Source organism: Cervus canadensis, chromosome 10 (genome assembly GCF_019320065.1).
Source record: "Cervus canadensis isolate Bull #8, Minnesota chromosome 10, ASM1932006v1, whole genome shotgun sequence".
Taxonomy (NCBI): Eukaryota; Metazoa; Chordata; class Mammalia; order Artiodactyla; family Cervidae; genus Cervus; species Cervus canadensis.
The window spans coordinates 42,430,182-42,454,540 of record NC_057395.1 but is presented as its reverse complement, the minus strand read 5'-3'; the positions used below and the strand labels follow the sequence as shown (position 1 = coordinate 42,454,540).

Genomic DNA, 24,359 nt, shown 5'->3' with positions numbered 1-24,359 from the left:
TTCTAAGCACAAGAGCCTGTGTGACCACACAGGTCAAAAACCAATGAACACTCTGCCCAGAACATCTGGCCTAACCCTTCCAAATCAACACCTTTGACCAGTTAGATCAACCAAGTCAGTCCACAATGTTTCATCATTTCACGAGCTTCTCACCTGAGTTGCTAAATGGTCGTGACTATTTTGGGGTGTTTTTTATGTTTTTTGTTTTTCTTTTTTAGATGTGCACCATTCTTCAGAGTCTTTATTGAATTTGTTACAAATTGTCTCTGTTTCATGGTTTGGTTTTTTGGCTGCAAGCCATGTGGGATCCCGGTCCTCCAACTAGGAATTGAACCCACACCCCCTACATTGGAAGGTGAAGTCCCAACTACTGAACCACAAGAGAAGTCCCATGACTGTGTTCTTTTTGACCAAATTAGCTGAATCTACTAGGATGGTGGGGTGGCGGGCAGAGGGTACATTGTGTAAGAAAGACAATATCAGGCTGAAAGTTATGCAGACAATTAGAGGGTTATATCTGAAGTCTGTTATCTTATGATCTGAAAGGCATTGCTCTAAAAATAAATAATAACTGCCAATGATGACCATCCTCTAAGATGCTGGGCATCCTCTAACGGCACTTACAGGGAAAGTCAGTTGTAGGCCTCAAGGCAGCCCCATGGGGTGGGCATTGTACAGACCCAATTTACAGATGAGGACCCAGTCCTGGGGAGAGACAGATGGAGTAAATTCTCCAGCTAACACAGTCTGTTAGCAGTGTAGTAGTAGTAATAACAAGTCGCTAAGTGGTGTCCGACTCTTTGTGACCCCAAGGACTGTGGTCCGCCAGGCTCCTCTGTCAATGGCATTCTCCAGGCAAGAATACTGGAGTGGATTGCCATTCCCTTCTCCAGAGGATCTTCCCCACCCAGGGATCAAACCCGGGTCTCCTGCATTGCAGGCAGATTCTTTACCGTCTGAGCTACAGTGAACAGGGGCTAAAATCAGGTCTGAATAGCCAAACCTCTCTTGATCTCCACGTGGTTCCAGCACTGTGATCCCAGGCCCCATCTTCTACAGATACAAGCAAAGATCTGGATTTGGGAAGGCGGTAGGGAGGCTCATGTGGTGGTCCCGCACTTCACTTGCCCTGAAAATGGGCCTCCTGCTTGTAAAAGACCCTGAGCTCCCGAATATACCTGAACTTGCAAGCCCACATCTCAAGACTGAGGGAGGTAAAGCTACTCTGTTTTCAGCCACAGACAAGGATTTTTTTTTTCTCTTCTCTGTATAAACAGCAGGTTGTTTTCCTAGTTCTTAGCTGAATGCCAAGCCTCCATAAAAAAATAAAAGAAAAAGGAAATTCTTGCATAGAACATGAAGGATTCAGCAAAACGAATCTCAAAAACCTAGGTGTTCAGGCTCTGTGGACACAGCCGGCATTTTGGGGACACACTTAAGCCCTGCCTCCACCTGTTTAAAGGCTGGAATTCAGGGCTTTGGCATTTGACGAACCCTCTGTTTTCAGTCCTCCTAGGAACAAAGCTAAAATGACCTGTCTGCAGCACTAGGTGTTCCTTATCTGTTTTCAAGGTTGCCTCCAGGTTCAGAGTAAAGTCTGAAAGCAAGAATTGAACTGACTACAAGACTGAAGTCCAAACCAGGGGGTCTGTGTGTACATAGTCACGTACATATCTGTATGACTTCCTCTGTTCTCCAGTTTACTGTCTCTATATAGATACTAAGGTAAAACATCGAACATCCCTAAATTTTCATACTTCCCATGTTCCCTCCAGGATGCAGACAACTGGACAGAAGGTTTTTTAAAAAAAAAAAAAAAGTATTTATTCTTCTAACTTAGATTTAATTTCGTTACAATCCAGGTGTGTCCCCCAATTCCATATCTCATGCTTGTTTTAAACAATCATTATCAATGCTCTTAATGAGAACCCTGCAACATGTCAAAGTGACTTCCAAGTGATTAAAGATGGCATTGCCAGTATAACATTGCAAAACCTATATTTTCTTATCATTACTTAGGAATTGGTAATCCTTTTAATATATAGCATATATTAATATAAGTGGGCTTCCCAGGTGGTGCTAGTGGTAAAAAACTCATTTGCCAATCCAGGAGATGTAAGAGATGAGGGTTTGATCCCTGGGTAGGGACGATCCCCTGGAGGAGGGCTCGGCAACCCACTCCAATATTCTTGTCTGGAGACTGTTATGGACAGAGGAGCCTGGCAGACTATGGTACATGGGATTGCAAAGAGTCAGAAATGACTGAAGTGACTTATCACAGCACATTAATATAAACATATAATGTAACATTATTTATAATAAATATTTATGATATATATTACATACATGTATTATTATATATAGGCTTCCCTGGTAGCTCAGATGGTAATGAATCTGCCTGCAGATTCATTGGTGGAACCAATACTTAGCACTGTTGCAGCAACTGATAATATCACAACCAAAAGCAGAGCTTGCAAGAAAAACACCTATCTAAGCAGGAGACCCGATTCCATCACTGGGTCTGGAAGATCCCCCGGAGAAGGGAATAGCTACCACTCCAGTATTCTTGCTTGGAGAATTCCATGGACAGAGGAGCCTGGTATGCTGCAGTTCATGGGGTCGCAAAGAGTCACACACAACTGAAGCAATTTAGCATGCCTGCATATGTCATAAACATATATGTAATGTATATTGTACATGTAATGTCTACATACATAAATATATGTACATAAATGGTGTCTGCTGTGGTAGACTGCAGTAGTTGATCATAAATTGCTCCCACCCAGGTATGCAGGCCCCTTTGCAATTGACTTGGCTGTTCTCAAAGAGGCAGAGACTATTTTATCATCTCAAGTACGTGAGTTGGCCTTGTGACTTGCTTTGACCCATAGAAGGCCATGGAAGTGATATTATTCAACTTTCAAGGCTAGACTTTGAGAGACCTTGCAGTTTCCACTCGTGCTCTCTTGGACTGCTGCCCGGGAACTGCTCGGTAAGGAAGCTGATCAGATGTGCTACATGCTGGCTTTAAAAATTATGGTCTCCACATTAGTGTCATCAATGCTGTGTCTTTCTGTCTCTGCTAGAAAAGCTGGGAACAAACATGGGACTCCAACATTTCCACCTATAGTGGAGTGTCCCATTAAAAAATGATGATTCTTTCAAGACTAGAACTTTTTCTCCCAATACTACCTCTTTTTTTTCGAACATAATACTTATTTTGAAACAAGAATACTTCCCAGGGTCTGGGAACTTTATTTTTATCCAAGGAACCCCAAGTCTCCACACTGATAAAAACAGATGGAAGTTAACTAGACCATTTATCATTTTCATATGTATTAAACCTTCAAAAGAAATCTCTTAAGGGACCAATACTTACCAACGTTACAGTAACTGATAACATCACAACCAAAAGCAGAACTTGCAAGAAAAAACCTATCTATGCTAATTTGCTTTCATTTAACTCAATGGAATGAGATTCTTGCAGCCAAAATTTCTTCTGATGCTGAGCCTAGGACAATCTGAATAATTCTCAGAGGTTAGGTTATCATGACAATTCAAAATAAACTATGAGCTACGTTCTTGACAGAACTGATAGATCTTTGATTCTCAGCTGGACTCAGGTATAAATGTTATTTTACATTCTTGAAAGAATTGATTCCATGGAACCATAGGAACCCAGATATTGCTTTCTTTTACTTTTCCCCTCGCTCACACCTCTTCTGCCTCAGGGTAAACATGATTAAGAAGCCTCAGTTGCTTTGATGATGGTGTTACCGAAATTTAAAAGAGAGTGATAGTGTGCTGAGTAGAGAAACCTGAAAGTTTGTATAGGAAGAAATGAGTTGAATTCAAATGGCAAGTGCCACTCTGGGGCTTCTTTCAAAAAAGCACTCTTGGTGGGAAGGTGGCCACATTGATTATTATCCCATGGTTCAAATGACATGATAAGATGCAGGCATATGCTCGGTTTTGAATACTTCAGGAATCTCTGATTATTTTTCAAGTTTCAATGAGAACTAAAAACACATTGTTACCAGCACATTTTCTTTTAATTTTTATATTCACGCATATTATAAGAAAAATGAAATCCATACGCTTATAAAAATTCATTTACACTTTGCACTTCACAATGTGTGACCAAGTCTTTTTATAAATCTTTTAATGTCTTTGTTTACTTTGGAAAGCATCCGGTTTGTGAGAAAAAAATAAGTCCAAAGAAACACAAGTCAGAACCCAACTGCCATAGTCCGTTCAGGTGCACTCTCACACACAACCCATGAGGCTACGTACTTGAGAATCACTCTCGAGAGCAAAAAAGCATTGCTAGGTAGGGAGACCTGGACAGATGGATGGATGGAGGCAAACATCACTAAAATGCTTGATTCTACAGCTACCTTTTAAATGTTATTTTGTCACACAAACTTGGTGTGTGTTTTCTTGAGGCTCTGAGCATTTGTGCATTTCCTCTAATTAAACCTCAGCAGTAGATGAAGACTTCACCTACACTTCCAACTCCAAAGTGGACTCCTGAGTTGGACAGGGCATTTCCTCTCCTAAAAGTCTGATGGGATCTTCCAAAGAAGACCTTCCCTGTAACTCTTCCTGAAGGTACCAAGTTGAAGGCTTTAGTGCTCTTTCTGTCCCAGCCCAAAGGATAGAGTTGAGAATGGGGTGACTTTGTCTCCAAATTCATTTACTCAGCAAAGAGCAGGAAGACACAGCCCAAGTCCACTGTGGCTGCCACGGTCAGTGTGCCGAAGTGGGCAGCTGAGGCAACAGGCTGTATAACCAAATCCCCTTGAGGAGAACAGAGTAGGTTGAGGTCTCTATGCATCAATTTCTAGCTTCCTAACATGAGGAAACATGATCACATAACATTAACATAAGTGGACTTGTCACAAAAATCTTCTTCAGTGCAGTCATGATGGCTCCTGGGCTGCCACTGATCCCACAAGTCTAGCTATAGATTCAGTAAGTATTCCTAAGGTCTTGGTGAATGTCTCAGGGCTGTCCGATTTGGTAAGTAGCTGACAACAGTGGCTCCTTCTGATGTTATGTAAATTTCCGGTCAGTTCAGAGACTTGCCTGAGCAGTCTCAATGGCCTCTCAGCCTTTCACAAACCTGAGAGATAGCAACTATGGTCTGCAGGGCTGTGACATGATTAAACTCACCCTAGAATGTTGATGGGAAGTGCACGGCAAAAAAAGGAGGAAAATGATAACAGCCCTAATAATGAATGCGCATGACCCAGATCAAGTCTCCGTTTTTTACATGTGATCCAACTGAATCCTCACACCTGCCCAGGGAGGGAGCTATCAGTCCCATTAAACAGACAAGGAAACAAAGGTGGTGGAGTTTTGCCAAAACTTGCCCAAAGTGACATTGCTGCTAAATAGTAAAACCAAGATTTGAACCAAGCCAAATCTGCCAGCTTCTAAGCCCCTGAATACCACCCATCTCTTCCTAGATCATCTCCTTCAGGGAGCTGTCCCACAGCTTATAGTCTGAATTTCATATCTATAAAAGCACAAGGTAAAGACAGAGACCCCCACTCCCACCTTGTTTAATCTAAGGAAAAAATTCTCTTTACCCCACCTGTAAGTGACCTTTCAGGATTTTATCATAAAACAAATGCAAAAGTGAGAAAATAGTCAATTTCTACCTCTCTACAAAAGATCAGCCCTTCTTTAAATGTGAATCATGATTTCTAAATAATTAAGAACTTCAAAGAGATGACTAAAATGCTTAAAATTGGGAAGATTCAAACCCAAACTAATCAAAAGCATCAAAACCACACAAACACAGATAAAATTTATTTCCTGAAGACATCAGTTTTGACTAGGTTGCTTTTTGAAACTCTTCTTTGTTCTAGACTTAAAGCATTGAATATATATGTGTATATTAGAGTCAAATTTAGAAGTGAAATTTATCTCTAAGGTGATCTTGAATCTCATCTAATTTATTTGATAATTCCCACATGGATGAGCCAAGAAAATCTGTTTTTCACTCTATGACCAGCCCTTCCTGTTTTTTCCAGAATCAATGCATCTGATTATCAAGTACAACAATAATCACAATGGGAAGAGCACTCTTTTTGTAAACAGGTGTTGTTCACAACTGGACAGGTTACCACTTGAAGAGAATGATGAATTTTTATATATTTAGTGTTATCTTTGTATTCATCTTTATCTTCCTGGAACAATACGTGCTCCCCCTCGTGGCCAGAATGATACCTTCACTTCTTAGATCGAGCTAAACGTATTAAAACTCTGCCAAAGAAGCTTTTGCTTGTTTTTTTGTTTTATGTTTCACAAGCTTCAAGTTCCAACTCAATTATTTTAAAAAATCAATTTCCTTTAATTCATTCAAATATCTTTCTTATTTTTTCATCCAAGAGTTTTGTTGTGAAATTAAAACCATCTAGTTAAAGAATTTTGTTTTGTTATTTGTTGTTTGGGGTAAAATTAAATCTTATAAAACTAAAACCACATCCACCAGTGACTGGGAGAACTTCCCCGAAGGGAAAATTGTATGGCTAATATAAGACACTGGAGATAATCCATCCAGTCAATATATCTCACTAGAGAAAAAGGAAATAGAATGTTACAGGATGGAAATGTAATTTAATAGCTGAGTGAGCACTTGATCAGCTTATTTCATCCTCAAGAAGAAAAAGAGTGAAGGGAACCCAGGTGGTTAAATTGTAAGGCAGTTGAAATTCCATCACCCATGAAAACTGTAATTGGGATTCCACTTTTGGACTTGGCCAGCCCAGAAACAGATGTGTGTTCCAACGAGGATCACAGAGTGCTCTCCTAGAGAAGAGCTCTTTAGAGTGAAACAGGGGTTTCAACTGGTTTCAACTCCAAAGAAGAGACTAGACTAAATTGAGTATAATTGTTCCAAGTGTTTATAATTCCCAAGTTGGATTGTTACTAAATGTGTGGTTTTCCTTTTATTGCCTTGGAAAAAGAAGACAGTGTGATTCCTCCTTGCTCTGTCCTTTAAAAAAAAATCCAAAAACAGAAGAACTTTTTTAAGTTGAGATCCAACAGTTTGGCTAGAAATATCTCAGCCACAGTGAATGAAGCTATAGTTCAAACAGCAAGGTCAAGGTGAAGACCAATACCATTTTGTGCATAATCCCTGCCCATTAAAAGAGGAGAATCAAATGTTTCTCATTACACAGCTTGCCTGGATGCACAGTCCTTTCAGCTGAGTTCCTCGGGCATTTTCTGGCAAGATTCTAAGTTCATATTATCCAAGCCTCACATGGAGCAGGTAGAGTTTCTTTTGAAAAAAAACCTCAACCAATGTAATTCTAGCTAGAAAAACTGATGCCAGAAAATCTATAGTGGGCTTTAACCCAGACCACCACTCCATTAAATAAATCTCACCCTCTTTAACAGGAGTCAAGAAACAAGCAAACAGGGAAACACAGTTGTCAGTAAGTGGGGTCCACCCAGCAGGAGATTAATGCCACATAGATTTCAAATTACTTGGGGAGAAGTAAAAAGAATGCTCAGGCCAGTGTTGGATGTTTACATTTTATTGCTATCCAGTATTTCTTCAAACAAGGGTCTTCCCCACCCCTTTGCCTCCATCTCTCTCTTCTGACCTACAGAGACACTCTCCTTTAGAAGGAAAGGAAAAGTGCATTCTTCAATCCCTGGCAAGTTTGAGCATCCTTCGGTGACCCGCAGGACAAACCAGAATGTGTTTAGGAAGGACAAAGCTCTGTGTCTCCTGCCCTTCTGTTGGCTTTTCTTCCTCCTTGCCCCAAAGCAGCCACCTTTCCCAAGGGAAGTTCCTACCATCCATTCTAAGCCCATCCTCCAATCAAGAATGCCACAAAATTCCATCTTTATTCATTTAAAGCACGGAGCTAGCCCTTTTTACAAATACTCTGTTTCTAATAAAACCCTGTTGATATGCATCCTTTCACAAGAATCAAGTGGATATGCTGGAGCTGGTGGTGTGCAGAGATCAGACCTGCAGACCCCACCCGCGTGCACCCAGCACAGCACTAGATGAACCCAGAAAGTACACACACAGAAACAGGGTTCTGTGGTCTGCATTTTTTTTCCTGGAAGGAATCATTTAGAAACAAAACAAAACTGTAGCAACGTTCACCTTTAAAGACAGATGAGGACTGGAAGAAGCTTTCCCTTTTCATTTCGATGTTTCTGTGCTGCTAGACTTTTCTAACAATGTATATAACTTTCATTCTTTCGACAAATCAAAGGGTGACTTGAGTGACTGCATATCTTTTTTGTTTATTTTATTTTGGGGTACGTCTCTTCATTTAAAAATTTTTATTCTTAAATTAAAAAATAATAAAAGGCAGGTGCTAGTGCAAATTGCCTCTGAGGAGTGATTCCTTCTCAAATTATTCGATCTGACACAGTACTCTGTAATCTTACCATGAGTCCCCAGTACCTCCACAGAGCTGTGTGGACAGAGAACAAAAAAAAAAAAAAAAAATCCAATCCTTAATGGGCTCTTTTCAAAACATTTCAATTCTGGATCCTTCCATCATTCATAAAAACGACTCTCCTGCCCTTTGTTAACAACAAAAAAAATAATCATCTCCAAACAGGTGAAGCAACACCAGGGCCGGGCTTCCAGTGATGTCACGACCTGGGAGGGTACATTTCACACTCAGGACAACGAGGCTTGGCGAGGGTACAGGCCCCCCTCCCCACCTGGTGGAGTAGAGGCTTCACCTAAGCCCGCTGGGACTTCCCAGGACCCACAGCCTCCAGGAAGGAGACAGGATGGATGTTACAGAGCATGCTGGCCCTGTGCCTGAATGCTGCGCCGCCCCCCTCCCCCCCCCCCCATGAATGTGCCCTCAGAGTCGGGGACCCTGGAAGACCCCCCTCCAGCCACACCACAGGAGGAACCACAGGGGACAGACTTGGAAAGTGCCACCCTTTGCACAGGGCATCCTCCAGCTGGGCTGCATTTTCCAGCTCTTCTCATCCATGATCCCAGGCAACCCAAACACAGAGTGAGAAGTGGCAGAGGGGAAAGGATGACAGCAATGAGAGATGGATTCTTCTCATTTCTTCGAAAAAGCTGAGGTGCCTTCTTCCTTGCCCGAGGTAGCCAGTCCTCCAAGCAACACGGAGGGGTGTGTGAGATGCTTGGATGACTGAGCACATAAGCTCATCTAAATGCTTTATTCCTGTTACCATTATGAGCAGCCTCTCTGCAGAAAATGCTGGCACAGAAGGCTGAGGACCCCAGACTCCAAGTTTGAGCCCCAATCTTGGTTTTCTGATGAGATGATGTCACCCAGTTTCCTTGTCCAGACCCTGTGATCCATAGCTTGCTGCATGTGGTCCAGAGACATAAACTAGGTCCCTAATCCTTAATACTCCTGTCTATAAAATGGAACTTTTTTTAATAGGCAAGAGACTTTGAAGAACTGGAATAAAAGCTTCTATATGAAAACAGGCAGATATTCTTTTCATTAATTTTGATGAATACCTCCAGCAGGTACTATTGAAGTAAGATGCATTGAAAATAATTTCCCCACCAGTTCCCTCCAAACAGACAGCTTCTCTTACAAGTAAAACCTTCAATTCAAAAATCTCTGCTGTCAGTCTTAGAGAACCAAACACAGGGAGGAAAAATAAAATAAGTAGCAGAGACTTCTCTGCACTGAGAAATCCCTGGATTATTTAATAGTCTCTTATAATTTTCTTTAGCTTTAGAACATTTTTTAAAGTGTTCTGAAAAAATTCTTACTGCCTTCTGCCCAATTTTTCCCTCTAAGAATTAACTTCATTTTAGAATGGTTCCTGCATTCTGCCTTGCTACTTTGAGTTTTCAGGGACCATCCCTGAAAATGGTCATCTCCTTTTCGTTTCACTTCTACCCCAGTCTGGGTGGCAAGTGCTAAGGAGTAAACCAATAAAAACAATTTCCTCTTAATAGTGTTGATGCTGGAAACCCAGGGGCTAAGTCGGTGAGACATACCTACACAATACTCCAGGCTGGACACAGACTGGCTTGCCCTTACAAAGCAGACTTTTAGATGCCTTCCTTTATTCAAAGGTAGCCATGGTTAACAGGTGATGTCAGACTCTCACCAGTGACATTTTTCTGACCACAAAGATTGCAGTTTTATGTCCAGGGTCCTGCCTCCAGAGTGTCTGAAGTTGGAAGCAGTGAACAGAGCTTGTGTTCTGCTCCAGAGGACACTTTCTGGGTTTTTTCAGCCCATCCCTTTGCAAACCAGAAGTCAGATTGCACCTTTGTACCCAGAAGCAGTTTGTGGTTTAAATTAACAAATGGGCTGACTCCTGAATACAAAAAAAAAAAAAAAACAGTGCAGGCATGTCTACCATACGCTGGACTCCCTCCTGTTGGGTGTGGAGGAGTGGGAGCGGACACTTCCGGGGTAGGAATGGTTTTCTAACCACAGAAAACACCAGTGGCCGCAGGTGCCCCCCTGCCCTCAAACCTTATTTGGGGTGACATCACCTCAGAGCAAGCAAGGAGAAACCCAGTCCTTAGGCACTGAGAAGAAATCCAGACAAGAATACTTCCAGATAATGTCCTTGGGGGAGGGAGGAGAAGGGACAGTTCACCAAAGGTTTGTTTGGGTTCATTGTGATAAAATGTGAAATAAATGCTGCAGCTTCTCCAATTCCCAGGTTCGAGCCCCCGCCTCGAGTAGGCATGGGGGCCCCTGAGAGGTGGGGGCTAAAGACCAGAGGACCTGTCCTGCTCACTTGTCGAGCGGGGGGTTCGGGGAGGGGTGGAAGGGGGGTTCTTAGCAAGGTGGTAGGGCTGGAGGAAGCAGGGCCAATGAAGAGAGGCGGAGTAGTGACTAAAGGCCCAGGAGAGGAGGTAGCGGATGGGGCCGGATGGGGACCACGTAGACGGACGGGGAAGACGCAGCGGGGAAAGGAGGCTAGAGAGAGAAGAACGTAAAGAGGCCGAAGGTGAGGGAAGAAAGGAGGGTCGATAGGAAGGAGATAGAAAAGGGAGGGAGAAAAGAGGCGTGGGAGAGCCAGCACGAGGGGTAGGGAGGCAGGGGCGGTGCCGATCGGCCCGGGACGAAGTCGGAAAAGACGCTGGAGGCCGCCAGGCGGGGGAGGCCGCGTCGGACCAAAGGTCGAGACGAGGATGTAACAGTCCGAAGCCAAAGTTCAGAGAAGCCGAAAACCCCGGAGGATGGAGGACGCGCGGCCTCCGGGCGCGGGGCAGGGCGATGCCAGGCTGATGGGCACCTCGGCTGCGGCGAATCCTCGGGTGCGCGCTCCGCCGCTGCCTCCGGGCTCGGGCTCGGGCTCGGGCTCGGCTCGCGGAGGCGCGGCCCTAGGAGGTCGAGGCCGGGATGGGTAGTCCGTGTAAGCTCCCAAGGCCGTCTGGTGCCTTGCCGCCGGGGCTGGGCGGCTTCCGGTCGGCCACTGCGGGAGGAAGCACAGGGCGTGGGGTCACTATCGGGCGCTGCGCGGAGCAGCAGACCCGCGGACCGCGATGCTCAGTTACGCGATGGGCAGCGCGGGGTCCCGGGAGGAAGGAGCGGCGCGCGCTCCACAGCCGGGCACTGCAAGGAGGCAACGAGACTGGGCACCCCCTGTGCCCTCGACGCCCACCGGCGGGAGCCCCTCGCCCGCCCAGCCCGGGCCGCGGTTCTCGGCTCCGGGCACTCCGGCAGATGCTCCATAACTCAGACCCTCCCCCACCCCTCTGCGAAATGGCCTGGTCCCCGCGCTGCTCAGCAAAGTGGGCCGGGGCGCACGGAAGCGCTGCAGAGCGAGGCGGCCCGGGGCGGGGCGGCTCTCGAATTCCGGACGTCGCGGGTAAGGAGCGGGGAGTTCAGACGCTCGCACGCCGCCTCCCGGCACCCCGACCCCGACCCCCACCCCCACCCCACCCCAGACCCCAGCCGGCCAGGTCCCTATCCTCCAAACGGTGCAGAGCTCGCGGTGGGCCGGGGCAATCGAGTCGGGGCGGGTCACCAAAACGCCCCTCGAGGAAGTCCCGGGCGGCCTGGACCGACGTGGGCGGTGGTTGCGCCTGAGGCGGGCTGCAGACCTCGTTCTGCCCTCGCGGCCCGGGCACCCAGCTGCGCTCGCCACGGTAGGCACACCGCGTCCTGGGGCGTGGGACCTTCGGAGTCAGTGACTGTGGTCTTGCCGGATCAGGCGGCATTTTGCTCGTTGCACTGTTGCTTAGGGTTTTGAGAAGGGGCCCAAGTTTTGCTACTGGAAGCCAGAAGAGTGACGCCACTATTGTGCAACCACTGTTTTTTCCCTTTCCCGACGTTCGGCCGCTCGGCTTCTCCTGCACAAGGAGGCACAGGATTGTTTACACCTAAAGACGCCTATTCTCAACTTTATTTTCCACTCCCCCACACCCATGTCTTCCTTTAAAGGGGGGATCTGGGGGCGGCTCAGTTTGGGGCGAAGGGGAGCTCCCCATTATTTACGCCCGCAGCAGCCCTCGCCCGGCGGCAGGCGCACCGTGACTTGAGCGCTCGGAGCCGGGCCCATACTTCTGCGACAGGGGCGCGCGCGCGCGCACTACTTCGCGCAGAGGTGGCGAAAGGACCTGAAGACCTTTCCAGGACAGAGCCCTTGCTCGCCCCTGCCTCTCAGCTCTCTTTCCTAAACACAGTTGCGGCCGCTCAGCCGACTGAGTTTTCACATTTTTTCATTCCACCCAATACACACACTTGGAGGTGAGGGCCTGTTTAGAAAACATCTCCGGAGTAGGTTTCTCAGCCAAGGGCCGGTTGCCTGAGAGACAAGCGAAAAAAAATGAACTCGTGAAAAACAAACACCCGGGAGGCCAGAGACAGACTGCACTCCACTCTACGGGGGTCGATCCTCCTGCCGTGTTTTTAGCTCTTCCTCAAACAGTCCCTCCCCACAAGACCTCTCCTCCCTTCCGTCCCCACCTCCTGGACCCCGGGCGCTACGAGCGGGTACAGCGTGCTGGCTTCGCTCGGGCCGGCGTCAGGCGCGCTGCAAGCTTATTTAATCATAATGGGCAGGATGGGGACAAGCTTTTTAAAATAATATTGGGACTTCGATTCTAGGGCTACCGGGACCCTGGGGGCGGGGCGGGGAGGAGGAGATGTCAAGGGGATTCTGGAAAAGGGTCTCCCAGGTCTCATGCATCAAAGGAGACGCAGGTTGGCGGCGGTGGCAGGCTCTCAGGCTGACGCCTGCGCCCTAATATTCCTGGCAAAGTTCGCTTTAAGGATCCTTCAAGAACTAATCCGGAGCAGAGATGACTGGAACAAGCCTCGAATTGTCTCTAACAAATACAAAAGACACATTTTCTTTGAGCCAATGCAATATCTTATAAACGCTATTTCCAAATCTTTAGTCTCTCCAAAAAGTGGCTGGGAAGGACCTCAGAGCCGGGAAACTTTGAGTTTCTGCAAACCCGGTAAATACCATTTGTCTGGTGGGGTCTGTCACCTGTCTGGAAGGGGAAGGGGACGGTCTTGTCTGGATAACGGTGTAGATTCCTACACAGAATGTCGTCGCCCATCCACATGTAGATGAAGTGGAACTTTGCTATGCTCACAGCCCTCAAAAATTAACGTTCCCTTTCATCAATGGGAAATGTTAACCACACGTTCTTAACTAAACAATAAGGAACCTAGACCCCCAACCCTTTACCAAGATAAAGTTGATCAATTGCAATCCATAATTTGACATCTGAGTAATCTTATCTTAGCATAATAGTTAATGGTCACCTGCACCTGATTTGAAGGACATACTGAAATATATGTATGTAAAATATAATATATATTATTACATGTATATTGTTCATGTGTGGACTAGATGATCAAACGTATTTGTTTTTTTACTGAGCATTCATGACACTAAATGACTTTCAGCTAAAAAAAACTGCTTTCTTACAGAAGAAGTTCAATAAATGTTATTCCTGCTGTTCTTCTGAACTGAACAATGAATGGTAGTAAACTGTTTTCTGGGATAGATTTCTTTGAAGATAATTTTGTAAGCAATGATTTGAAAATTAAAGGCAGTGATTTGCATTACTTTGTAATTTTTCAAAGACCACTTGGAAGATGGGGGACAATTTTTCAAGTCCGTTTTTTTCTGCCAATGAGAAGAGTAAAACTCCATAAGCCAAGTCGGTATGTAATTCTCATTATATGTTCCTGTTCAAACACAAACACTTGTATGCCAGCTGAAGAAATCATTCTTAATGATGGACCTGATTTATTCAATGACCCTTTACTTGGATCTCTAAAGAAGTGTCAGGATCAGGAAATTGTTATTAATTTAATAATGAATGTAGCTGATTATTGCTGCAGATTTGGGAAATGGCTGGGATGCTCCATGATAAGAGGTAAAAATAATGGTTACAGGGACAGGAATGCCAGGGTCAGTCAATGGCTCTGTTTTTTTTGTTTGTTTGTTTTTGTTTTTCTGGCTGCTCCATGTGGGATCTTTCATGTTTCAATTCTCCAACCAGGTACTGAACCCATGCCTCCTGCAGTGGAATGGAAGCCTGGCGTCTTAACCACTCGACTGCCAGGAAAGTCCCAGCTCTGTATTTCTGAAAGGAAGGTATCTTCTAAAAAAAATCAACCATCAATGAGTTCCCCTTTCCACTTCAAATTAACTGGATTTATCAGCTTCCCCTCTGAATTATTACCTACATTTAATAACTTGTTTCTAATGTAGTGCTTGACATGTGCTGCGACAGAATGGCTCTGTTAGAAAAGGACCTCATCGTTCTGAAGTTAGTGAATCCTTTTCCTAAGTCTTCCTGCTCCTTGGGGTCACCCCAGGGGAGATCATTTAAATTTTTGGCTACACTTTTCTAAATCAAATGAACTTACTTAAATGTTTAGTCTCATTAATGTAATTTAATAAGTTCCATTTTGATTTCTAATTCAGCAGAGAACCTCAGGTGTCAAGAAAATAGTGGACTGGAGTCCAAGGACAAGGCTCTGAGCAAAACATTCCCCTGAGACCCTTTATCTGTCCTTAAAGGGAAAGCTTGGAGGAGCTCTGAGTCTGGACTTTTAAAATTCCCTTTACTTGAATTTTCCTGTAAATGAACAGGTGGAATTTACATTATTTAAATTAAATTTGAAGCTTAATGGAGTTCTAATTCTCAATATCTGTAAATTGATATCCCAGAATTTTTGTGCTCCAAGAAAGGTGAAAATATTTTTTTAAAATTTTGTTCCTCTGCCTGACTGTTAACAGTGACATCTAGTCCCTGCCCCTTCTCTTTCATGGATGGTGCTATTATGTCTCAATGAAACTATGAAACTGCTTGGAAATAAAACTTTTTGCCTGGGTGTCACCAGAGAGGAAGACATGCCTGTCCTCTACCTATGGATGCCACCTGTCCCCACTTCTGCCTGGGTGAGTATGAGGCAGGTCAGCTACTAAAGGTCCCTTCAGTCATCTGGAACATCCCTGTGGCCCATGCCGCCCCAGGTGTGTCTTCAGCCTCCTTTACAGGGAGGCTGGCACCCCCCTCCCCTCCCCAGGATGACTCCTTCCTTTCTCTAGAGGAGCTGAAGTTGCAAATTCCTGGTGCCCAGAAATTTGGAAGCGGCAGGTTCAAAATTGGCAAATCCCGTCATTCTTTTCACGGTGAGGAAAATGCAGACTCAAGAGCAGGTGAGTTTTTCCCAAGTTGTAGGAAAAACTAGAACCCAAAGATCAGTTTAAGAAGAGGCCCCTCACACTGTTGACTGTCAAATACCTCAAATCTGTTAGTTGGCTTATCAGAGAGCAGATTTATAGAGGAGGGGGAGGGCGAGATGGCAGCGGCAAGAGGTGGAAACCCCCAACCACATTTCCTGCAGAAAGATGGATCCCCAAAACCACCACACACAGTTCAGAGTCTAGCTTGTCTAGCCTTAGAGACACAATTGAAATGCTGTCTCCTTTCCCAAAGGATGTGTTTAAGGAGAGACCAAGGCCTGCTTGGGGGAAAAAATTAAAAAAAAAAAAAAAACTCGGACCTGGAGGAAAAGACGGGCAGGACATGGAAGAGGCCCAAGGCAGGTCCAACCCACCTGCAGGGCTCCGATGCCACCGGCAGGTCCTCCGCAGAAAGCACAGCCCTGCAGGTCACAGGAAGGTGCCCCTCGAGGGTGCCTTCTAGACCTTTCTAGGGACAGAAATGAGACCCAGAGAGGGGGGGCCTTTTTTTCTCCATACAAGTTGGGGAGACAGTCCTAGCGCCTCTCCCAACCTCCTCCTGCCTTTCTAGGGACACAGTTTACACCTGCTAAAACTAATCTACTCTGAGAAATTAACAGACTGAAAGCATAAACCGGGCGAAGAATCTAGGCCGGTATCCACTCCAACCTCTCGCTGTCGGTCTCGCTGTCTGTCTCCCCCCTTTTCTCCCAGGGACCCTTGCTAACGCTCCGACATTCATTTGAAAGCCCTCCTGCCCGCCGCCCGCCCGGCCGCACCCCTCACCTTCTCTGCTGGGATGCTTGAAGGTCACGGCTGCCGCGAGCTCCCCGCCGTGCACGGTGACGCTGGCGCCCGGGGGCGCCAGCGGGGGACCCTGCGCCGGCGGCCACGGCGGGCCGGGGGCGAGGTAGCCGCCGGCCGGCGAGCTGTACACGCCGTGCTGGTTGGAGGCCGGGTAGGCGCAAGCCGGGAGGAAGCCGCCCACCGCGGAGAGGCCGGAGGCCGACTGCGAGGAGAGAGCGCGACAGCCTGTCACCAGCCGGCGACCCCTCCGGCTTCCCCAGAACAGGCAGTTACGGGGGGTTGTGGGGGGGTCCTCATTCCCCCTGCTGTCCCAGCCATGATTCCCACGCGAAGCCTGGCCTCTAACTGTCCTGGCAAGAACTCCGGCAAAGTGATGCCCACTCCAGCTCTTTAAAAGTGCTCATAAAAGGTGAAGGGGTCAAGGTAGTCACCATCCGGAATTTAGAGAAAGGGAGTCAGTCCTCGATCTTTTGTGTTAACTCGTCTCAGCTTTTTTAGCAAAAAAATGTCTTGGCCAAAATGCAAGTCAATCCCCTTGAAAGCCAGCGCGCCTAGGAAAGAGAGAAATATGCCCGCAGATGCCGGGCCAGGCAGCCAGACCCTGACCGTCTCCCCAGCTCGCTTCCCCCAACCCCGGGATGAGGGGCTCACTTCTCTTTCTCTCCAACCCGCCCCCAACTCTTCCGCTCCCCTGATGCAGGATGACTCCTTCCCCGCGCTCGGTTACCTGCGTGTATTTAATGTCCGTGTCTAAAGCAGGTTTCTCGAGCCCGTTCACAGAGGGGCTGGCGGGGAAGGCCGCGCGGTTCACTCCCGCCCAGTCTTCCATCTTCGGGGAGTAGGCGGCGCCTTCGCTCCCCGCCAGGGCCCCTGCGGGGACACAGGACAGATTAGAAGGGCATGTGGGCAGCCCTCCGCCCGGACGGGAGCACCCGGGCCTTCAAGTGCCCACCTGGGATCCAAGGGTGAGTCCAGGGCTCCTCTGAACCCCCAAGGGGCAGATGCTCTGAGGCCTCAGCTTTCGCTTTTGCTCCCAGTGGCGCAGAAGGAGGGCGGATGGGCCTGCTCCTCCCTCCCCACCAGCCCTCAACCCGCTTCCGGCGAAACAAGGGCTCTCCGGCAGGGAGACAGCTGGTAGCCAGAGCTGGCGACCTTGGCCCAGGCCGCCTTTCCGCTGTCCAGAGTTGGCACCCCAAAAGGTCCAAGTTCAAATCCACAGAAGGCTCAAGAAAATTACACGGGGTTTCTCAACGTCTCAAAAAGCGTCTGGAAGGCTAGAAGCTGTTTCTGTGCAGAACTCCCTGAAGAGTTGTCCCGAAATAAATGTGTGTGTCACGAGTGTGTCACACACTCCCAGGTGTCCCGAAATGTCAACTCAGCCACCCAAGAGCGTCGGGGCACAGGTCTGCTCCTGGAGCAGGTGTGTGCGAACAAAATCAAGAGAAAGCTCCAGAACTGAACTCAGGCCTGGCCAGGTCACCTCCCTGCCAGTTGCCGGTGGGCTGCTCCATGAAAAGCTTTGGCCTGAGCCTGAGGCCCAGGCTGGGTTTGAGCCACAAGGAGAAACAAAGCCTGTACACGGGCCTGGAGACGTGGCCCAAGGCCGCTGGAGCTAAGCCTTCGGTTTCATCCAGGACGCCCCTCCTGTCTCTCAGGCTACAGTGATTTTGCCTCTTACCCTCCTGCTGTCTGCTCACCTAGGGACACACCATTCTGCCAGGGGCATGGGACAGTGCACGGAGACTCAGGGTTCAGTTCTGCCGCCCCCCTCCCCAATTCTCCCCAGCCCCGCATCAAAACTGCCCCTAACCCATCTCCTCTCCCAGTCTCCTTCCTCCACACCCAGACAGATTGCTGAGAGTCTCATTGCAGGCCGTGGGCAAATCTGCGGGTACTTCCACCCTCAGGATGGCCACAACCTGTAGGCGCCTGTGACCCAAGATCTCAGTCTCAGGACCTGTGGGGCCTACTGTAGACTCAAGCCACTGGGCCAGGCGGCCCTTTCACCCTTTACTCAAACAGTCTTTGGGCCTGGGAGGGACAGAGCCCTTTGGGGAATGGTGAGGGACCCTGGAAGAAACTGAAGAAAAGGTCACAAAATTGACTTTGTGGTTTGTTTGGCTTAGATCTGGCGATAGGGGTTTGCATACTTTTTGCAAGAATGAAAAAGCGCAATTTCAGGCCTCCGAATTTGTGGTCGGCGATTGCTCTTCCATTTGGGAAAATATTTTCCATACTTGTCATAAAAAGTTCAAGATGTCCGAGGACTCCCACAGAAGGCCCCAGGACCCTCAGCCTCCCTGGCCAGCCCGGAGCCCTCCCCTGAGCCAAAACCGTTTGGAGGAGGCCCGGCGAGAGTGACCCCCTCACCCGCACTCCTGACCCCCGCTCCATTCCGCCCCTTCCAGGAAGGCTACCGAAGGCCGCCGCCACTGACCTGTTTGCTCCATAAACGTCCGGATGCCCAGGATGTTGCTGACCGAGTGAGCCGAGGGCCATGAACGGGGGATGCTGACGTGGCCGGCTGTGCCTGGGACCCCGTGGTGGCTGCCCATCTTGGCGCCCGTGGGCGACACGGGGCTGGGGTAGGGGTACTGGTAGATGTGGTTGTAGGGGAGCGCCGGCTGCGGCGGCGGCTGCTTGCTCGCCTCGTAGGGCCCGGGCTGCGCCAGGCTGCCAATCTTATTGCGCAGAATACGGCTGATGGAGCTCACCGAGGGCACGTTGTACTTGTCGCAGACGCCGTCGGCCAGCAGCCGGTCACGGATCTCCCAGGCGAAGATGCCGGGGTCGCCCTGCTTGTAGTCCCGGATATGCTTGACCACGTTGGGAGTGGTGACGCGGGGTTTGCTGCCCCCGATGGCACCGGGCAGGATGGAGCCCGTCTCGTTGTAGCGCGCCAGGATCTTGCTCACGCAGCCGTGAGACACGCGAAGCTGCCGGCTGATGTCACAGGGTCGGATGCCCAGCTGTGCCAGCTCCACGATGCGCAGGCGGATGGCGTTGGGCAGGGGCCGTCCGTTGACGAACACGCCGCCCAGCTGGTTCACCTCGCCGTAGGTCTGCTCTGCGGACGCGCCCGGCCAGAGTGAGGGGAGGGGAGAGAACACCGGCGGATGAGCCGAGGGTGGCCGCGCGGGGACAGGGGCCGCACCCGGGGCGTCTCCGACGGTGACCGGCAGCTCCTCAGAATCCCAGCGAGCGGACCGCGTCGGGTCCCGGGAGTCGGCATGCTCGCAGGGACGGCGGAGGGGGGCGCCGCGCGATCCAGCCCTCCGCGCCCTTTCGCGATCTCTGGCGCGTCTACTTGGAACATGCCCTCCCGATACTAGCCGAGCGCCCCCTCCACTCCCGGGACTGGGGGCGTGCGGAGAACGCGGCCGGTCCGGGATCCGGGACCAGGTCTCCCCGGGAAACCGCGGGCGCGAGGGAAGGGAGGCGCCGGGACACCGCCCCCCCCGCGCCCCCGCCTCGTCCGCCCGCCCCTTACCCATGGCGCGCGGGCCGGCCGGCTGCCTGGCGCCGAGGCGGCCGGGGCTGGGCCCGGCGCGGTCCGGGAGTGCTGGGGCGCCGCCGCCGCGGGAGAGGCATAGAGGGAGGGCGCGCGCGAGCCGAGAGCCGCGGCGGCCGGGCCGCGGACTGGAAGAGCGCCGTGAGCCGCAGCCGAGCGCGCCGCCGCCCGCCCCCGGGCCCGCTGCCGCCGCCGCCGCCCGCTCCCAGGACACTCTCCACGCCCGCGACCCCAGGCCTAGGGTGAACTTCATCCGATTAGGAGAAATTCGTCTGACCGGGAGGCTGCGGAGTGCGGGGATCAATTTGACGTGTCCTCCACGTCAATCTCGGCAGTCACGCCGGAGACTCGCGAGTTGGCAGCTCATTGGTTCCCGTCACTGCGCCCCGGCGCCCCCTTCCCCGCCCTGAAACTCTACCCCTCCTCCCGTCCTCCCCCCTCGGCCCTCCCTTGGAACCCATCCCCCTACACACACACACACACACACACACAGTCCTAACGCCCCCCCCCCCCCCCCCCCCCGCCAGGCCTGGGTCCTTCCACTTGTTCCAGTTCCCTGGAAGCCCCTTACCACTAGAGTGTTGAGAATGATGGGATGGGCTAGTCATTTCAAATTGATGAGTATGTATTAGCAGTATTAGTCTAGTCATTTCAAATTGATGAGTTTAGTAGTAGTGGTACTAGTCTTGGTTTTAGTTGTTAGTAACCTCTGTCGCCATTACTACTAAGATAGCTGGGGATTAAAGTTGATCGTGGCAGGGTGCTCAGTGTGGGCACCCCTCGTTTCCCTGTCCCTGGGCAGCCGCCAGTGCCCTAGCTCCGGTGGCGCGGGCACCCCGGTGAAAGCAGCAGGCTAGTACAGGGCGCCTGGTCAGCGGACCTGAGGAATTTGGGATGGAGTGACTCCAGAGTGTCCCATTTCTGGCCAACACCTCAATCTCGGTCTCAGAAAATCTTTACCTTTGACAGTTACCCACTCCTTGGGGTAGTGTGATTTCAGTGACGTGAGAGACACGCATTCTAGATTATGGATCCCTGCAGACTGGCCCACCCACTTGAATTCAGGACACAGGTCAGAAAGGGATTCTGACCTATGGCCCCCAGAACAGGGACCTGGTGCTGTGGGAACCCCAGGGGCAGTCTGGTGGTCCACTAGGGGACACAGGCTATAGCTCCCGTTCTAGGCCTCTTCCTTTCTTCCCAGCCAGAATCTAGCATCTTTCCACAGCCTGGCCTCACCGTTCACTCAGCATCCGCAGCTTCCAGGGGTCATTGTTAAACCACTGAGTGGTCCTTTCCCTGTCAGGTAAGTGGGGTTTGTGTAACCCTGAACTCTCTGTCCTTAGCATTAACCGTCACCTCCTTTCTGTCTTTCTCTCTCCTGCGTCAACCTGAATTGTAGATTTTCCACCCTGTGTCGCTAACTGTGGCAGTCCCAAAGGGAGCCTCGAGGTGGGGATCAGTAGAGAGGAGGTGGCGGAGAAGACCAGTCCTGGGAGTTCTGAGCTTGGGGCCCTGCAAGTTCAAGGGCACTGAGCTGAGGGGGGAGGGGAGGGCCTTGGAGGGAGCCTAGGAAAAGCGCCGGTTCCCAGGGATTCCCATGGACTACCAGGTCTCCAGAGGAGGAGAAAAGAGTCCCCCACCCCCTTGGCCCCAAGAGTCCAGCGCTTGGGAGCTGGTGGAAAGCTGCACACAGCTGCAGTGATGCTACTGGAGGTGCAGACAGATCCGATCAGCGCAGCCAGGGGAGCAGCGAAGACTGAGTCCCTGGGAAACCAGAAAGCCTGATGACTCCTAATCCAACTGTCCGAAAGTGTCAGTTAGGAGGAGCTGGATTAATCCTGGCTCTGGGGAAGGAGTGCCCAGGCCCCAGCAGGTGATTTCAAGAACCGTCTTTAGAAAAAGAAAAGCCAGGTTCAGAAGAGATGAGGACTCTCCCTTCCAGGAGCACAGAAATCGTGGTGCAGCCTTGGGCTCCGGGTACTTTAGGGAGGACACCGACCCGGGTAGAGGAGCGTCAGAATACACTGGTGAGAGGTGGGGTGGGACTATTTTAGAAGATTAGGCCCCTCCACGACCGTACAGGGTCTGGTTCGGAGGAGAAAATGTGATTTGGATGAAGGTGGGCTAACCGAAGCCAGGAGCTCTGAAAAGACATCGAGCAAAGACGACTGAGCACGCAAGGGACCTGGGGCCCTCCGAAGCCACCAGCAGTGGGACAGCCCCGCTCAGATCACTCCAAGTGGTTTTGGAACCTGTTAGCCCCTGATCTAGACTTTTGTTGCCTGAATTTCAAGTCGCGCGCTGCGCAAGACCGAAATCGTTTTATCCCTAAACCCAGGAAACGCAGCACCCATCACCCGGTGCGCCCTCAAGACAAAGTGAAGCAGCTAAAGCCATTTCTAACCCCCCTCCCCCGGCCCAGCCTCCCGCGGCAGGCGCGCTCAGAGAACAAATAAAGCTGGGTACCCGAGTAAGAGCCGGTTCTCCCCAATCGTCCCATCAGGGGAGCATCAACCCCCACTCCTGTGCCAGTAGACTGCGAACCCGGGAGGGCATCTTGCCCCCACTCCCCTTGGAGAAGACCTTTGGAGCTGGAGGAGACGCCAGGAGGGTTGAGCCCGGGGCTCCATGGGGTGTCGGAGCCACCCACCCGGGCCCTCACTTCACATTCCACATCCCTGGCACCCCCACCCCTCCAGCTGCCCGCCGCCTGCTGGGGACCACACTGCGTTCCCCGCGGCCCGCTCCCGGCCCGCCGCCGAAAAGCTTACAGTTTGTCGCCCCCTGACGGCAGACAGCATGGCTCCACCGGCTCCCGCCGCGGCAGCCGGGACCGGGGCGAGGGGGCCCCAAGGTGGGCTCACGGAAGGAAAGGAAAAGACTCTTCCCACCTCTCGGGATGCAGCCTGGTCTCCTCGGTGGCAGGGGGCGGCGATGTGGTCGGCGCTGAGAGCGCAGAGGTAGAAAATAACAAAGCTTGCGCGGGTTCCCACATCCCCGCTGGGCTGGGCTTGGCTCTGTTGTTTCGAGAGCCCGGGATGCCGAGTGGGAACAAAGTCAGGAGCGGCTAAGCTCCGGGGCCGCGGGGCTGCCGCCGAGCACCGAGCGCCCGCTGGGACCAGGGAGCCTGGAGCCGACGCGCCCCTCGGGGCCCGGACGCCCTCCTAGCGGAGGACGGCTTCGAGGATCGCCGAGTGGCCTTGGGGACTGACGCGGGTTTCTTGGGCCAGAGGAAGGCGAGGCAGCCGCGTGCCAAAAGCTTGAAGCAAACAGGAGGCTGCCGGTCCTCCCAGGAGGGAGGAAGGGCGGCGGGTGAGTACCCCTGCGCTTTGCCGCCTGAGCCCAGAACCTGAAAGGTAAGGCTGCAAGAGAGTCAGAGGTTCGGTGCCAAGGTCGTCCTTGGAGCCACAATCATTCCGTTTCATGTCTCCTGCGCCGCTGTGATATTTTGGTGGGGCCGTTTCGGAGAGCTGTTGGGGGTGCCAACGAAATGTGCCAGTCGCAATAGAACCGGGTGTTCCCCGGGGCCCGCGCATCGCAGGGAAAGCTTCAGGGAAAACCTAAACCTGCAGAAGGAAGTCCCGCTCAGGTCCCGCTAGGCTGAAGGAGCGACCAAGCGCCCTTCGGTTAGGCGACCGCGACGGACCAGAGCGCAGAAGATAGAGGCGGCATTCCCAGAGGACCCCGGGCGGAGCCCGCGGACTAACAGCGGACGCCAGTACCCGGCCGCCGGGCTGGGCCGCCTGACCAGCGCCGGCTCCGAGGGAGCGGAGACCGGATCCTGGGGCCTCCCTCCGGCGCGCGCGCCCCAGGGCTGCGAGCTCGCGCGCGCTCCGGGAGAGTCCGGGCTCCACGCACGCCCCGCGCTTTTGCTGGGATTTTAAGAGCACTGTGCCGGGAGTCGCATGGTTTGGAAAGCAAAGTCAACAAACCGAGTCTCTTCGCTTTCTTTTTAAATTTGCTTAAAAAAAAAAAAAAGGCAAGCTACACACGTGTTTTATGTACCAGGTTATAGTGTGCCTGCCCCACCTCGGCACAGACTCAGTTTTGCAAAGGCGATCCCGCGCACCACACTTAAAAATAGGATCGAGCAAGAAATGGTCACTGAGACCTCAGGGAGGAAGAGCGAAGCCAGGTCAGGGAACTGCAAACCCCAGGGAACGCGCTCACAGCGCCCTAACTCTCTGGATACGGAACCCCACCCAGAGTGCCCGCGGCGTTGGGGACCTGGGGGCCGGGAGGAGGGAGAAAGACTCGCGGCTGAACTGGCCCCTTTGCGGGCGGCCGAGTGGACTCACAGGTAACGGGGGCGGAGGTCGTCTCGCCCTGCACCTGCTACTCCACATTGGAACACACACGCACA

General features: G+C 50.9%; 1 protein-coding gene across 4 annotated transcripts; it reads right to left on the bottom strand.

Moving 5' to 3' along the window:
• Positions 1-7,049: 7,049 nt before the first annotated feature.
• Positions 7,050-20,348, bottom strand: PAX1 (paired box 1). Of its 4 annotated transcripts, none has more exons than XM_043479688.1 (5): positions 19,973-20,346; positions 18,920-19,549; positions 17,210-17,352; positions 16,455-16,684; positions 7,050-11,416 (listed from the first exon to the last, which is right to left on the bottom strand). In XM_043479688.1, the coding sequence occupies exons 1-5, from the start codon at positions 20,244-20,246 to the stop codon at positions 11,170-11,172; spliced, it is 1,524 nt and encodes a 507-aa protein (XP_043335623.1). In that variant the 5' UTR covers positions 20,247-20,346; the 3' UTR covers positions 7,050-11,169. The 4 variants fall into 4 exon arrangements, with proteins under 4 accessions (XP_043335623.1, XP_043335621.1, XP_043335622.1 ...); XM_043479686.1 differs by having other exon boundaries at positions 7,050-11,430; positions 16,462-16,684; positions 19,973-20,343; XM_043479685.1 differs by lacking the exon at positions 7,050-11,416 and adding an exon at positions 11,439-12,310 and having other exon boundaries at positions 16,462-16,684; positions 19,973-20,348.
• Positions 20,349-24,359: the final 4,011 nt, after the last annotated feature.

Excerpts from the sequence above, each read along its gene's own strand:
- PAX1 (XM_043479688.1), bottom strand. The coding sequence starts at position 20,246 with ATGAAGTTCACCCTAGGCCTGGGGTCGCGGGCGTGGAGAGTGTCCTGG. Across the intron at positions 16,685-17,209 it reads CGGACATTAAATACACGCAG|TCGGCCTCCGGCCTCTCCGC; the intron begins GTAACCGAGCGC and ends CTCTCCTCGCAG. Across the intron at positions 11,417-16,454 it reads CCCAGCAGAGAAGGTGAGGG|CCGCCCAGCCCCGGCGGCAA; the intron begins GTGCGGCCGGGC and ends GCCGACCGGAAG.